Source organism: Lontra canadensis, unplaced genomic scaffold, assembly GCF_010015895.1.
Source record: "Lontra canadensis isolate GAN:19392208 unplaced genomic scaffold, GSC_riverotter_1.0 scaffold4, whole genome shotgun sequence".
In the NCBI taxonomy this organism is placed as follows: domain Eukaryota; kingdom Metazoa; phylum Chordata; class Mammalia; order Carnivora; family Mustelidae; genus Lontra; species Lontra canadensis.
In genome coordinates, this window is record NW_022630998.1 from 32,212,208 (window position 1) to 32,227,557 (window position 15,350).

The window sequence follows — 15,350 nt, forward strand, 5'->3', positions numbered from 1 at the left end:
ACCAGTCATTTTTTCCTTCACTATCACGCACTGCTTCTCAGCTCTTATCCGGGCCACTAAGACCCTAATTAATTTGCTATTATCTAGGAGCCTTAGGTTGAGGGTAACTGTCTCTCATGATATTCTAGTGTCCGAGACTGAACTGAGTGACATAGCTCTCAGTGGGTTCCATTTCAGTTAAAAAAAAAAAATAAGGAAAAATAAGGCAGAGAGATAAGGTAATTATTTTGATATAGACAATAATGTTCTTTCTCATGTCAATTATATAAATAAGACACGTGAATAAAATGAAACACTATCATAAACCTTTAACATCATTATCATAACCTAGAAAGTCTTGATTGACTTCTTGATCTTTGTCCATTTGCTACACTTTTCCAAATTTCAAAAAGATTACCTAGAAAAAGAGAATGACTACCAAAGAGATTTCTGTTTAGAGTGATGCCTATAGGTTCACCAAAGGCAAGCTCTACAGCCTGATGGTAAAGGGCACAAGCTACCACCAGACACCCTGCATCGAATCTTGGCTCCAACCCAATGTAGGCAACTTACTTCTTTATTCATTTGTTAATTGGGGGTGATAATATTTCAGTCCCAGAGATCTTGGGAGGAATAAGGGCCTAATATACCTGAAGTGCTTAGATGAGTGGCTTTTCGCTAAGGACTCATGAAAGGCAACTGTACACCTCTCTTCCCAACTTCAGTCCAGCAGCAGCTTGAAATCAACCACAGTAGGAGTATTTACGCTACAGTAGCCAGCAAACACCACAAACACTACTATTCTTCCAAAGAACTGGCTGTTAACCTCTTCTTTACAGTACAACATTGACTTAAACCTGTCAATCTGAACACATAACTATTAATAAGTCCAAATATGAAACATTCCTGGAAGCAATAGCAAGGACACTTAAAAAAAAATCTCATAAAAAAACACAAAAGGTGGAGCTCTTGGATGGCTCCGTTAGTTAAATGTCTGCCTTTGGCTCAATTCATGATCCGAAAGTCCTGGGATCGAGGCCCCCGTCAGGCTCCTGCTCAGTGTGAAGTCTGCTTCTCCCTCTGGCCCTCCCCCCAGCTCATGCTCTCTCTAATAAATAAATCAAATCTTTAAAAAAAAAAAAAAAAAAAAAGGTGGGGGACTATTCTAGATTCAACCACAAAAGAAACATAACAACAAAATGTAACATGTGAAAGTTGAATAGAGCTTTCATTTAAAAATGGGGGGGGGGGTAGAATTAACTCAATATTCCTTAAATTAATAATTTTTCTTAGATGTGATAATGGTCTTAAGATTATATAGTAGCATGTCCTTAGTTTTAGATGTATGCTTAATTAAATATTTAGGGGTGAAGTGTTATAATGTCTAAATTGTACTTTAAATTGGTTCAGGAAAAAAGTGTATGAGAGATATAAATGTGGCAAATGTTAAAACTTGATAAATCTAGGTGAAGAGTATGTAGGTATTTATTTCAAATTTCCCAGATTTAAAATTCTTTAAGATAAAAAGTTACAAAGAAAATATTCAGGATGTAAAAAAATAAAAAAAATTTAAATGGAGATAATAAAAACAGAACTAAACCTTTCTTTTCCAACTATGAAAATGTTAAGCCTTTTTATAAGTAAAGGAAGTCCAAGGTGGCATTTCAAAAAGGGACTCTACCAAACATCCTCAGCAACTAAATATTAGTACAGTAACAATAAAGTATATTAGATCTCTCATTAAAGACTAAGATGAGCTTACATTTCAGTGGATTAAAAATAAAATCAGAGAACACATGTACTCAACTATTTTATGGCAGGTCACAAGCAGTAATCTCTACTTTTCTTTTTGATGGAAAGATTTTCCAGTCTGTTTCTCATAGCAAAAAGTCAGATTATATTTTTCATTGTAAACTCACTCTAGAAAACCAAGCCATTCAGCACTGCAGTCAAGGACTAGCTGCTCCCGGAGCTGATTCAGATGTCTGTAATTTTCTACAATAAAAGGAGAGTGAAAACGGCTCACAGCTTTTGTGCTAGAAGAGGGGAAGAAACATAAATAGGAAATCAAGGTTACTAAGGAATCACTAATGCCATCACTTCAGAAAATTAAAGTAGTTATTTATCATTCTCTGATGAACCTTGAAAGTAAATAGCTGTAAACACAGAACATTCTTTAATTATGGTGCTGAACTCTATTGATTCCAAAGACCTCTGTTGTAAATAAAGTACTTGGAGTTCATAGAACTTTGTTCAGGAGCTCTGAAATGCATTTCAAATTACATCCATATGGCAAAGTCAAAGTTTAGAATTTCCATTTCATAAGCAGAAGGCTTTTTTCTTTAAATTACACTAAATGAAAATGCTTATTAAAAAAAAGATCAGAAGCAAGTAAGTCTTGACAAAGCTGGATACACTGATGAAAGTCCTACTATTCTTTATGTTTTATACTTTTCTGTAGAATTAATGTATTTCAGTGAAAACAGAAAAATATAAAGAACTACAATGAATAGTGATGCATTAATTCAGGAAGCAATCAAAGAAGAGGAATGTTTCATGATCTAGCTGTAGATTCACAGTGGCCCCAGAGGGAAACAAATAGGATGTGCTCCTCTTGTGGGCCTGTGCACTGTCTCTGCTCCTTCATCAAGAAGGTAGAGCACAACAGGGGATGCCATCGGTTCCCAGTTAAAAAAATCTGGACCAAGGCTCTAACACTAACCACTTACTTGCTACTTGTGTGACCTTAGGCAAATATAAGTGACCTTTTCTAAACATCCCTTTCCTCATCTATAAAATGGGAATAATGATAGTATCTACCTCATAGGCACTGTTGAGAGAATAAGACAGTGCTTAGCACAGTATCTATGTCCTATGTCCTTAGTCCCTAATGTTGAGTTGTTCTGTGGAGGTGGTGACTGCTACTGCTGTTGATGTTACTATTTCGATTGGACTTTTGAGAAGAGATCAGGGTTGAGTGATAGGCAGGTGATGAAAGAGGGTAATTACTGTTCTTTGTTTGCTCCCCAACTCCTGTCACAATTATGTTTAATTTGGCCAGTTATTGTACTAGGAGTGAGACTTTCATATTCAAAATCTGATTAATATTCCAGCCTATCCTTGTCAAGTTTACGATAGTCAAATGACAAAAATAATAATGAACCTCCCCAAAACCACCTTATTTATTCATTCAATTTACATCATTGAATGTTCAAAGGATGTTGATACTGATTTATCCTTTCCGTGTTGCTTCTGAAATGTCATCTAGATTTCTATGCAAACATATTCATCATAGCTTTCTCTTCTGACAAAATTCATTTAGTGAAACATTTCAGCTTCTTAGATAAATAGATGTACAATTTTAAATAATTTATTTTCATAATACATACTTCGATTCATGAGCTGTAGGATAGGACAAAGTAAATAAAGGAAAGAAAGCCTGTGAAGGAGAAAACAGCCTCTAAAATCAACAATATTAAAATCTCAGCTACAGCTTCCAGGAACACAGGAGAAAAAACAAAAAAACAAAAACCAGAAAAACAATGGTAACAGAGCTAAAGAAACCCATGACTGTGCCTTTAGAATCCTTTGATAGTGGCAAATGGATACTCCTTTTTTCCTTCTAATTAAATTATAATCATTTACACATGTTAAAATTTTCTTCCATCTTTAATAGAGTTCTTTCATATAAACACTAGCTACTATCTGCTTACTTGGGCAAATGTAACATTTTCATCTCGAGTTCATGCAAGCGTATAAGTAACAGTAGCAATAAATACTTCACAACGAATACTACTCACAGGAGTATATACTTTGCTAATACCACTTCTGAAATGAGTCCCCTTTGAGAGATTAATGTCTAATCAAGGAGAAAAGGAGTCTCAATGTGGTTCGCTAATTCTGTTTTTGATTAAATTTGTTTTCATCAATTCATGATATAACTTACAAAAAAGAAGCCATAAAGAACTATTATAATTATGTGCCACAGAAAGCATCAAGAATAAAGAAATGCAGAGCTCAGTGAGGTAGAAAATGAAATTTTAGCTTCCTAAAAGAAATTTCAGGTAAGCACTCATCAGGAAGGAAATTCAAGCAATCAAATTAATCTTATAATTGAATATTCCCCAATATTTTCTTTCATGTGTTTAAAGTGTACTCTGAGGTATAAGAATAAAATGATAATTTACAAAACAGGAAAACAAGTGTATACAAACAAGATACTCTTGGGAAAAAGTATTTTTAAACCAATGATAAAAAGAATTTAAAATAATTATTTTTTCGGTGAGAAGTTCCATAAGAAAACCAAAGGGAAAGAAATACTTTTTATGTCAAGGAGGTGGTTATCTTCATTCCAGTAGTGTACAGGTATACAAATGCCATTATAATTCACATTAGTAAGAAAAAATGTAATTGAAACCCACCTTCCAACCTTAACCCAATCAGCTGGTATACAAGATACAGCAGAATTCTTTATTTCAATCATAAACTAAAAGAAATACAAATAAAAGTTAGATATCTAAATGATTAACCATTATTAAACCTTTCTCAAAATTGTGCTCTAAGTTTAGTAAATACTATTCTAAACATTCAAAATAAATCCAATATTGTTAATACAAAAGTTCATATATGTCCATACAACCAAATACCACTAATTAGGGTTGCAATACTTGGGATAAAGTACAATGTGTACTGAGCAAAAGTTTGTAATAAGCATGTAACTTGGCACTTTAATGTCTATAACATTGTCATGGCCATTACCAATGGTGATTTTTCTTTTTTTTAACAGCCTCTTTCATTTATTAGTACCACTTAAGAATTCTATTACTCAGTAATAAGACTGAAGTTCTACGTACATACAATTTTAAAATATCAATTATGATGTGCTATACCAGTTTCATATGTGGCCTATCCCCTATTCTGAACAGAAGAGGACTTATTGTCATAGTTTTTATCCATAGAACCCAAGGTCCCTAAGAGTATCCTCATGAAAAAGCACTGATTTCTTCAGGTATTAAGGGAAGAAGAGATTTCTTCCCATGAGAGTTTTCTTAAAGTTTTCACTTCCATGAATCATATCTTTATAGAGCTGTGTTCTGTAAGCAAGCTTTTCTGAAATCAATCAGGAAGCAAGTGAAATCAACTGCGTCTGTCATGCCTTTCCTTTTTAGCATTAGTTGTATATCACCTCTTCTTCCTGCTCACTCTCCTATATCACTGTAAATAAAACACTGAAATTCAGTGTTTATTTAAATGCATAAAGACACACAAACTTATTTTATAGAGGAGGAAACCCAGAAGCTCTGTTGCTACCACTAATTTTGAGATGGCCACAGGAACTTTTTTTTACATATACCAGTTTTATAACATTCCTGGTATTTATAATATAAATATATATGCATTAATATAATAATATGCATATTATTAATAATATTGGCCTATCTTTGAGTTTATTTTTCTATATAGTTTTTACACTAAATGTAAAACAGAAATTATTGGTTAAATTTAAGAATTTTCATCCTTAGAAAAAATTTTGGGACTCATCATGTCTTCTTGTATAGAGAGGAATTAATACAATTTCAAATCTGCCCCACCCAGTTAAACAGTGAAGAGTCAAGACTCTGAAAGAGCTCCCTTCGATTACAAAAACTGAGGAAAAACCCACAAGATAAATATCATTGACAAGAAAGATAAAAGCACATTAAGACCATGCTAAAAAATTCTGCTTAAACTTTATTTGTAAATGTCCTGCAAGAAAGGCATATTGATCTTTTTATCAAATAATTCTGGGAAGAGCTAAGCCTGCAGCAAACAGCAAAATGCAGGGTCACAGTGGCTCATGAATACTTGGCAAGGACACATCTAGATCCACAAAAACGAACACAGAGCTCCACAGGAGTTACTGTGTAGGGAAGACAGAAATATGGAAAAGAAGCTAAAACTGCCTCAGTGGGATCACTGGGTGCCAGGTAGGCTGGCTGGCTTCATCTGCCCTAACACTGCAGCACAGGGGACTGGACTGAAATCTGTGCCTTAGACACATCACAGATCGTTTCTAGTCACAGCCCTTTAGAGCAGGCTGGGGAAGGTTTGGACCATAATGGTTCAATCTGTAAGGATCAAGGGTCTACTTCAAGGACAGCAGCTCCTCAAAGAGGCCATATGCAGAGCCAATACTCGATGGAAAAGAGAGTAAGAGTTGGGAAGGTCCCCATGGATCTCCTGGCTTGTTAGACCCCTGGGGTTACTTCTTCAAGTTGGTGCTGGTCCTGTGTGTCCTCTTTGTCTCAGCTGGGTTTCTCTTCAAAATTGTCATCTACTAGCAGGTTTTTTTTTGTTTTTTTTTTTCCTCTTCTATACTGCCTAAGGAACAGGAAATTTTCTCTTTGCTTCTTTTTACAAACATTCTAAGAATGAGCAGACAACGCCTTTTAAAACTTTTATTGCTACAGAAAAGGAAACTAAATTTGGAAATTAATGTGTATTTCAGAAATCTTAGAGAATTCTCATAGCATCCTTCCCTGCTCTACAGTTCCTGACTTTGTTTCTTAGGTGTTGATGCAAGAAGTACGTCTTGATTTGTTCTAGCAATTTCTCATATACTGCTGGGATCCAATTCTATCCTGGTTAAAACATGTCAGGTTTGTTACTCAAACTGCAGCCTGTTGTATCACTCGGCTCGCATCATTGCTAAGTTTGCTTAATTCACTTCAGAAACTGCTCTCTGTTTTCTCCAATACACACTTACCCCATTCCTACTCTCCCTCTTTTCTTTCTTCTCTCTCAAAAATTTTCCAAATATTTTTTCTTTGGAAGTAAGATTTAATAGAGAATGCTTTTCTCATCTTAAAACACTAAGCAGAATTTGGATATTTTGCATGCTGTGCATTAATAAAAATTTTTAAAAGATTTCCCCCCCCCAATATTTCTTCCCTTTTCCTTAGGAATACTACTACCTACCAATACTGCCTCAAATCTAAATACCACTCCATATTTGATTCAAGGTTAAAAAATGAATCTCTATATACACAAAATATGAGAAAAATTATCACAGAAGCAGTGAGCTAAGTTTCTGCTTTCATTATTTTCTTACAAATACTTTCAGAGTCAGCGATAGTAACACACATCTTATAGTATTCTAATGATTCCAAAAACTGGGAACTGGTAAAAAAAGGAAAGTTATCAAAAGTATCACTAGCTTGACAATCTACTTATTTTTACTAATAACAAAATCCATGTACTGCATAGGCCTGCTAAAACAGGTTTTCAAAAAATTATTACAAAATTATAAAATTTCAGAACAGAAGGGTATAAAATAAGAAGCACATACAAAATAAGGGTTTTTTTCCTGCCTTCCTCTCTCACTTCTCAGATATAATCATACTTAACAGAGTCTGTTCTTGATCCTATAAGTCTTTTTAAATAATTTGTTGATACCATTAGTACAATTTTTTAAGAGAAAATTTGACTATAAAACAATGCTGAATATCTAGAATTCATTTGTTGTTTGAATAGAATCACTAATTCTCAAAAATGTTATAAAAGTGATTCTGTATTGATATACTATTCAATTTCTATAGGTTTTTTAAGAACCAGTAAGAATTCATCCCAGAGTTAATAACTAAGAAATTTCTTGCCTCAAACTCATCACCTTAACCTAATAAAGGTTAAGTAAAGAATAAGATAATTTATTTCCCTAATTATTTATAACCCAATTTCATCTCCATTCTGTGCTTTGTCTTAAACTTCACTGCCACACTGATTAAAAAAAGGAAAAAAAATCTAATCTACTATTCCATATGAATTCCTGATCAGTTTTCCCCACTTTTACTGTAAAACTACCAGCTGGATCCAGGGCTATCTTCCCAAGACTTCAGCTTTATTTTAGTTTGTTCTAAACTGAGCTCTAAAACGTTGGGTTTCACAAAATAAAAGCCAAATGTTGATAATCCTTGTGTTAATGTTTGTGAGTAGCGTGAAATAAGGAACTGGTAGAAAGACTGGAGTCAGGCAGGACTGGGCTTCTTACTTATGTACGTACCCAACTACTCCAACCCTCAGTTTTCTTCACTACAAAATGAGAATAACCCCTTTCTCTGTTATTACAAATGCTAAATAATATATGTGCAGTGCTTAGAACCATTCTGATCAAGTGCTTGACAAATATATTAGTAGTTACCATATAAGGAGAACATTTGCGTGGGATTAACCTATGATTAAACCATACTCTCATGTAGTTTAACTCCGTTGGTCTTTGGAGCAGTCTCACAACACAGGTGATTCGGCCCTGGTCACACAGCATGTACATGGGGAAAGTGACATTTAGACACCCAGGTTTCCCTATTATAATACCAGTGGTTACCAATTTTCCACTACATACCTTTTATTGTTAGTAAGCAGTTTTGATCATCTCATTTTCAATAAATAGCCTGGAACAGTGGGCTAAGGTCACTTGTTTGTTTTGCAAGATCCAGACTGCATAGTGAAACTAAGTGATGCAATTAAATATTTGGCTGGGGGACGGCAACTAAGTATAAATACTGTCAAATCAATTTCCTGTTATATAGACTTGTATGTGGAATACACTGAAACATCTGCCTGAGTCCTAAAGATGTGAGTCCAAAAGACAGACTGACAATCTTATTAAGTCAGTCTTAATACTATGGTCTTAATACTATGGTCTATTAAATGGCACAAGATTGAAAAATATTTTAATAAAGATTATATTCTGCTGTAGGGTTTCGTATTTCAAATAATTACACAAATCAGCAGTCTTTTGACTAAATATATAAAGTAATGCAAATATTTTAAGATTTTATTTGAAATTAAGCTCTTCCCCGTGACAAAAATAAATCCCGAATAAAAAGTTCATCCACCCAATGGAAATTATTCACAAATTTCCTAATTTGCGATTTTAATGAAGTAGAATTTCTCAAATTCCCTCAGTTAGGATCTCTATATTTTATTAAACATAAGATAGCATGCCTTAAGACTCAGAATAAGACCAAAGGATACAACCACATTCAAAAAGCATACTTCTTCCTGATTCTCACTCAGATATTAATAATATCAAACTTTACACTGACGTATGCATACCAAAAAACACGTTCTGAATAGCACTTATATCATCTTACGGAAGACTCACTAATTGTAGGTCTTCATTATAGTTCGGTTTTTTGGTTTGTTTTTTTTTCTTGCTATTTGTTCTCTAGCAGCTATACTACCAACTTTGGAAGGAAACCCTGAGTTTCAGTCACTGTGTGATCCAACCTACACAGGTGGTTCACTCCGTATCATTTCATTCTCTGCAGGCCAGAGATCAAAGACTAACTTCTTTTCTCCTGGATTTAGGTGAAATGAATCCTATAAGTAATTATTTACAAGAGTCATGTTTTCTATAATACAACTTCAACAAATAATACTAAAGCACATGTAACATCAAGTTGCATAATTTTACCAAGAAAGTAAACAAACACATAAAATACTGTTATTAAAATAATTCTTACCCAAAGTAGTACATCATATTTCCAAGGAATAAAAGAGAAAATCTGAAAACAAACTTTCATCCTCTCTTCGGATTTTTGTTTACATTTTAAAATAACTTTTCTATTTAAGATAAATGGATGCAAAATAAAAGTATGTTTGACATTACCTCTTGTCCTGACACTGTCACATATTGTATAGAAGGATTTTTCAGTACTTTTCGTATTTCTTGCAAATGTATTTGGATCTTGTCAGTAACTTCTTGAATTTCATCTTTCCTCTTTTTTATTAAAGGGAACTCAGTAAGGTCTTTGAATAATTCAGTTTTATTTCCAGTCCTAAAAAATGAAAAAAATGCAGAAACATATACTGAAGCATGCTACCTATACCAGTTATCAATTATTTTTCCCAGCATGAGAAAAGACCAAAGGGTTGGGAATCAGGAAAACAAGGCTCTAATTCCAGCTCTGTCACTAAATATTTATGGTTCAGTTTCTTAATTTCTTTGAAGATAGACAAAATTATCCTAACATCATTTTCATTTTGCAAGTTCACGATTCCCATGGTGAAAATGAGAGATAAAATTAAATATCTGTTGTTCACCTATGAAGAAAATAAATATGAATGTCAATACTATCTTTTTTTCCCTTTTAATATAGAGCTCTTTGTGGAATGAACTGTAGAATGACTACCTTGTAAAGATAACTTTGCTTCTGAGGTTTCTAAATATAAAGCAGACTACTGCTGGACATCTAGGAAATAAGGGTAAGATGCCATCTGACTCCCACTTTTGAATAAACTGCTACTACTTGCTCTGCCTGGGCTTTATCTTTCCATCATCTGGTATTGTATCTGTCCTAGGTATTGTATTGTATCGGTCCTAGATAATGAACTGCCTATGTTTTGGGTGGCGGAGGGTTACTTCCAGCTATCATGGACAGCCTTTAGCACCCATCATATTTCTAATTTCAAGTGCAACTTCTACCAGTACCATGAGGGAAGCTTATGAATGCACACAACAAATGGCATATCTGTTAGTTTTTCCTTTCCAGCAGTGACAGTAATCTAAGAGTCTACAACTTACTTGGCAGCTTGTTCATTAAGGATCCTTAAGTAACGCTCCACTGGACTAAGGAGTTCAGGAATTTCTAAAAGAGATGTCTGCAGCAAGTCTGACCGAACGTGGGAATTAACAGCAGGTATTAATGCTTGAAATTCTGACTGCAGATGATACAGGGTTTTGACAATCAAGAAGAACTCTTGCGTAGAACACTGAAAAAATAAGTTTTTTTGCTAAATAACAAGATATTTGAATATGAAGTTTAATTAGCAGTCTTTTAATTAGTGGTGTTTTTTTTTTTTAGGTAATGGTCTTTTTAAAGTTAGAATCAGAATTAAAGAAAATTTTAATTTATTCTATAAACTAGTTAGTTGAAATAAAGTATTGTTGATACCTACTAAAGTTAAACCAATAGTTCGAATACTTGATTAACATTTTAAAACTCTAGAGAAAATAATTTGGGCTGGGGAGAGTAAAGCCAATACTTGTTCAATAATTTTTCATTTTAAAATATATTGACCACATAGCAAAAATGCAGTAAGCCATGTCAAAATTATAAAGGACAATTCTGAGGAAATAGCTGCAAGACATGTGAGGAATAAATGGCAATATTCTTCCCATATAATGAGCTCTTCTTACAAATTGACCTGGAAAAGATAAATAACCCAAAGAATAATGGCTAAGTGAACTGAATATGCAGCTCATTTAAAAAAAAAAAAAAAAAGAATGTCCAATAAGCACAATTAACCTCCCACATAATTAGAACAAGCAAATTAAAATGACAAGATAGCATTTGTCATTTAACAGAATGCCAAAGATTTAAAAACCTGGTAATAGCTAAGTCACACAGGGTATTAAAAAAAACACTTAAAAAAAAAAAAACACTCTAATTAGTAGAGGCATAACCTATTTGAAGAGTAAAGTGCATATGGCTTTTTGACTAAATAATTCCATCTTAAAAATTAAACAAAAGCTATAACAAGTAGTAAAAAAGTATGTGTAACTGAATGTTTATAGTAGCACTATTGGTAATAATATTAAAAAGATGAATAGGAAACAAGTATCATAACAATTGCGCTCTTATTAGGAAAAGCTCATACAATGTGATAGTATTAAACAGCTAAAAATTAAGACATCTGTATATATATATTGATGTACAGATCACACAGAACTTCATAATTTCAACATATATTAAATACACATAGCATATGTTTATACTATATGCCATATGTGTATTTATATAGTAAAATTTCATTTTTGCTTCTTCATATTAAATGCATTATTCTACATAAATAAAAATATAAATAAAAAATATCTGGGAGGGCACACATGTTAATTTTAGTTACCTCTGGGTGGTGTGTATTCTGGGGAAAAGTAGAGGAAAATGTTTTATTCTTTATTTCATACCTTTATACACAGGTTTGCAATTTTTAAATATGAACACAAATAATTTTTACTTTTGGAACTTCTGATAAAGAGAATAAGCTGAACGTGTACATCTAATTTCACACTATCTTGAAACTACAGTCCAAGATTGTTTAAACAGGTATAAAACCTCAGGAATAACTAGAAGACAAGACAATAGTAACAACATCTTGGAAACTATAAAGTAAATGGATGAGGGGTAACTGACTTAGAAGATTCAAAATACTAGCATTTTAAGCTGGCTGTGAGGAAAACTAGGACCCAACCTGAGTTACACCAAGATTCCTAAAAGACTCAGAAACTAGTGGTACAAATTATCTTTGGAAGTGGAAGCTGGGGGTGGGTGGGTGGGTAGAACAGACTGGTTACAAATGAATTAAGAAACAATTATCCCTCAATATTCTATCCATTGCACTGAGCAGCCACTATTTTCCTATCCAACGAAAGACTAATTTTATTCTCTGGAGAAGGAAAAACACAGAGTACCCGAACCATCTTCAGGCACACTAAAAGATGAGAATACTACCAAAAGCAAGGGATTAAAATGAGAGAAAACAGAGACCCCCAGTTGCCTCCATCTAGCTCCCAGAACATTGTTAGCCATTCAGGAGGCTGAAAGAGTCCCTGGGGAATCTCACAGGCCCAAGAGGAAAATTCTGAATATACTAAAGCAGGAATTCACCCCTAAAATGTATCAGCTAGTACACTGTACAATTCACCTCATATTTTGCAAGCCATATTCATCTAGAGACCTTATCAGCATTTCAGCTTTCCACTCTTCAAAAATGATCAGACATCAGATGAAAAATTCTACCATGAAATTTAAAAAAAATCAATCAATCAACAAATACTAGAGGGAATACAGCCTATATACGTAGAAGAAAAGGTCTTTTAAAAAAAACTCAGTATTACTGTTGGTGGGAATGCAAGCTTGTGAAGCCACTCTGGAAAAACAGTATGAAGGTTCCTCAAAAAAGTTGAAAATAGGGCTACCCTATGTCCAGCAATTACACTACTCGGTCTTTACCCCAATGATAAAAATGCAGTGAACTGACAGGGCACCTGCACCTCAATGTTTATAGCAGCAATGTTCACAATGGCCAAACTATGCAAGGAGTCCAGATGCCTATCAAAAGATGAATGGATAAAGAAGATGTGGTACACATATACAACGGAATACTATTCAGCCATCAAGAAATGGTATCTTGTCACTTGCAAGGATGTGGATCGAACTAGAGGGTATTATGCTAAGTGAAATAAGTCAGTCACAGAAAAGACAATTATATAATCTCACTCTTATGTGGAATTTAAGAAATAAAATAGGACTACAAGGGAAGGGAGGGAAAAATTTAAAAAAAGACAAAAATCAAAGAGGGAGACAAACCATAAGAGATTCTTAATCATAGGAAACAAACTTAGGGTTCCTGGAGGGGAGGGGAGGGGAGTGGGGTGATGGGATAAATGGGTGATGGACATTAAGGAGGGCAAGTGATGTAATGAACACTGGGTATTGTGTAAGACTGATGAATCACTGAACTCTACTTCTGAAACTAAAAATAATACATTATATGTTAATTAATTGAATTTAAATAAAAACATTAAAAATAAATATAAAACTTTAAAAAACCAATATCCTCAGTTAGATAATGCAACCATGAAACAAGAACAGGATACCTTTTTTTTTTTTTAAAGGAACATTCAGAGAACAGGATTCAATCAATTCGAATGAAAGAACTACAAAAAAGAAAGAACCAACAACTAACTCGGGAAAATTTCCCAGAACTTGGTCGCCAGATTGAAAGACTCAGTACAATGGATCAAAACAGAACCAAATCACGGCAAATCGTCAGGAAATTTTAAAACATTGGGGATGAAAAGAAAATGTTTCAAGTTCTAGAAGGAGAGGGAAAAAAGTCACACCAACAATCAGAAATCAGACTATTCAACAAAAATAATTGAAACTAGAAGACAATGAAGTAACACAAAATTCTAAAGGAAAATAAATTTATAGGCCAGAATTTTATACCCAAACTACCAATCAAGATGTGAGTAGAAAACAAGACATTTCCAGGGGCGCCTGGGTGGCTCAGTTCAGTTAAACATCTGCCTTCAGCTCAGGTCATAACACCAGGGTCCTGGGATCAAGCCCCGTGTTGGGCTCTGTGCTCAACTGAAGAGCTATGAAAAGCCTTCTTCCCCTCCCTGCTGCTCATGCTCTCTTGCTCTATCTCATATAAAACATGTTAATCGACTATCATTAAACTTCAGATCAGCAGCAGGGTATTAGTAGTTAAGTTTTGGGTGAGTCCAAAGTTATACATAGCTTTTCTACTGTACAAGGGTCAATGCCCCTAACTCCTGCATCGTTCAAGGGAGTTGAGGACAGCTGTACTTCCAATACCCTTTCTAAGGATGCTTCTAGAAAATGCATTCTATCAGAATAAAGTAATAAACTAAAAGGAAAACACACAATTCAGAAAGATTGAACCAAAGATTCAATTCAAGAGAAATAAATAAAAGAAAGTAGCTATACAACTAGTATAGAGGGAAATCAGTCCAGGTTCGACCAGGTAAAATGAAATAGAATATTTGATGAAAATAAGTATCTTGAGTTAATGATAAGTACACATAATAAATAGTATACAAGGGTGCCTGAGTGGCTCAGTGAGTTGAAGCCTCTGCCTTCGGCTCAGGTCATGATCCCAGGGTCCTGGGATCGGGCCCCACGTCAGGCTCTTGCTCAGCAGGGAGCCTGCTTCCCCCCTCTCTCTCTGCCTGCTTCTCTGCCTACTTGTGATCTCTGTCTGTCAAATAAATAAATAAAATCTTAAAAAAAAAAAAAGTAGTATACAAAGGGGTACCTAGGTGGCTCAGTCAGTTAAGCATCTGCCTCGCCTCAGATCATGATCTTAGGGTCATGGGATCAAGTCCCACATCCGGCTCTCTGCTCAGTGGGTAGTCTACTTCTCCCTCCATGCTCCCCCTTGCAAATAAATAAGTAAAATCTTTAAGAAAAAATAAAATAAAAAAAATAGTATATATAAAATGAATTAATGCTAAGGATATATTTAGAAAGAATTAACTAAAAAGAATGAAGTAAATTATGCAAAAAAATAAGTTAGGTCCAACTGAATAAAAGTTGAATTTGAAGTGTATCATAAAATATCTCTTTCCCAGAAAGGCCACTGTATGATGGGAAAGATACATATAGGAAGCTGGATTTTTGTATTGTGGAGCCCAGAAGTTTTCTGGCCAACAGTCAATAGTTAATTATTAAATACACACATTCTAACAGAAGTGAAGAAAGAAAAGTAAACATTTCAATACAATTTTTGAATAGTAATGTCTTATAATAAGAAACCAAAAAGGGTTTGATTTTTCACCCTCAGATACAAAATTTAAGTCA

The 15,350-nt window shown here is 34.1% G+C and overlaps 1 protein-coding gene across 3 annotated transcripts in view; it reads right to left on the minus strand.

Moving 5' to 3' along the window:
- MSH3 (mutS homolog 3) overlaps nt 1–15,350 on the minus strand; it is a 174,280-nt gene that overhangs the window by 61,231 nt on the left and 97,699 nt on the right. For all 3 annotated transcript variants that reach the window (XR_004381402.1, XM_032847505.1, XM_032847514.1), the window contains exons 14-17: nt 10,544–10,731; nt 9,629–9,797; nt 4,401–4,465; nt 1,899–2,015 (exon numbers count right to left, since the gene is read on the minus strand). Coding sequence is in view for 2 of the 3 variants with exons in the window: in XM_032847505.1 (XP_032703396.1) it covers nt 1,899–2,015; nt 4,401–4,465; nt 9,629–9,797; nt 10,544–10,731 (539 nt within the window). In the remaining variant the exon portion in view is untranslated. The remainder of the gene's footprint in view (nt 1–1,898; nt 2,016–4,400; nt 4,466–9,628; nt 9,798–10,543; nt 10,732–15,350) is intronic.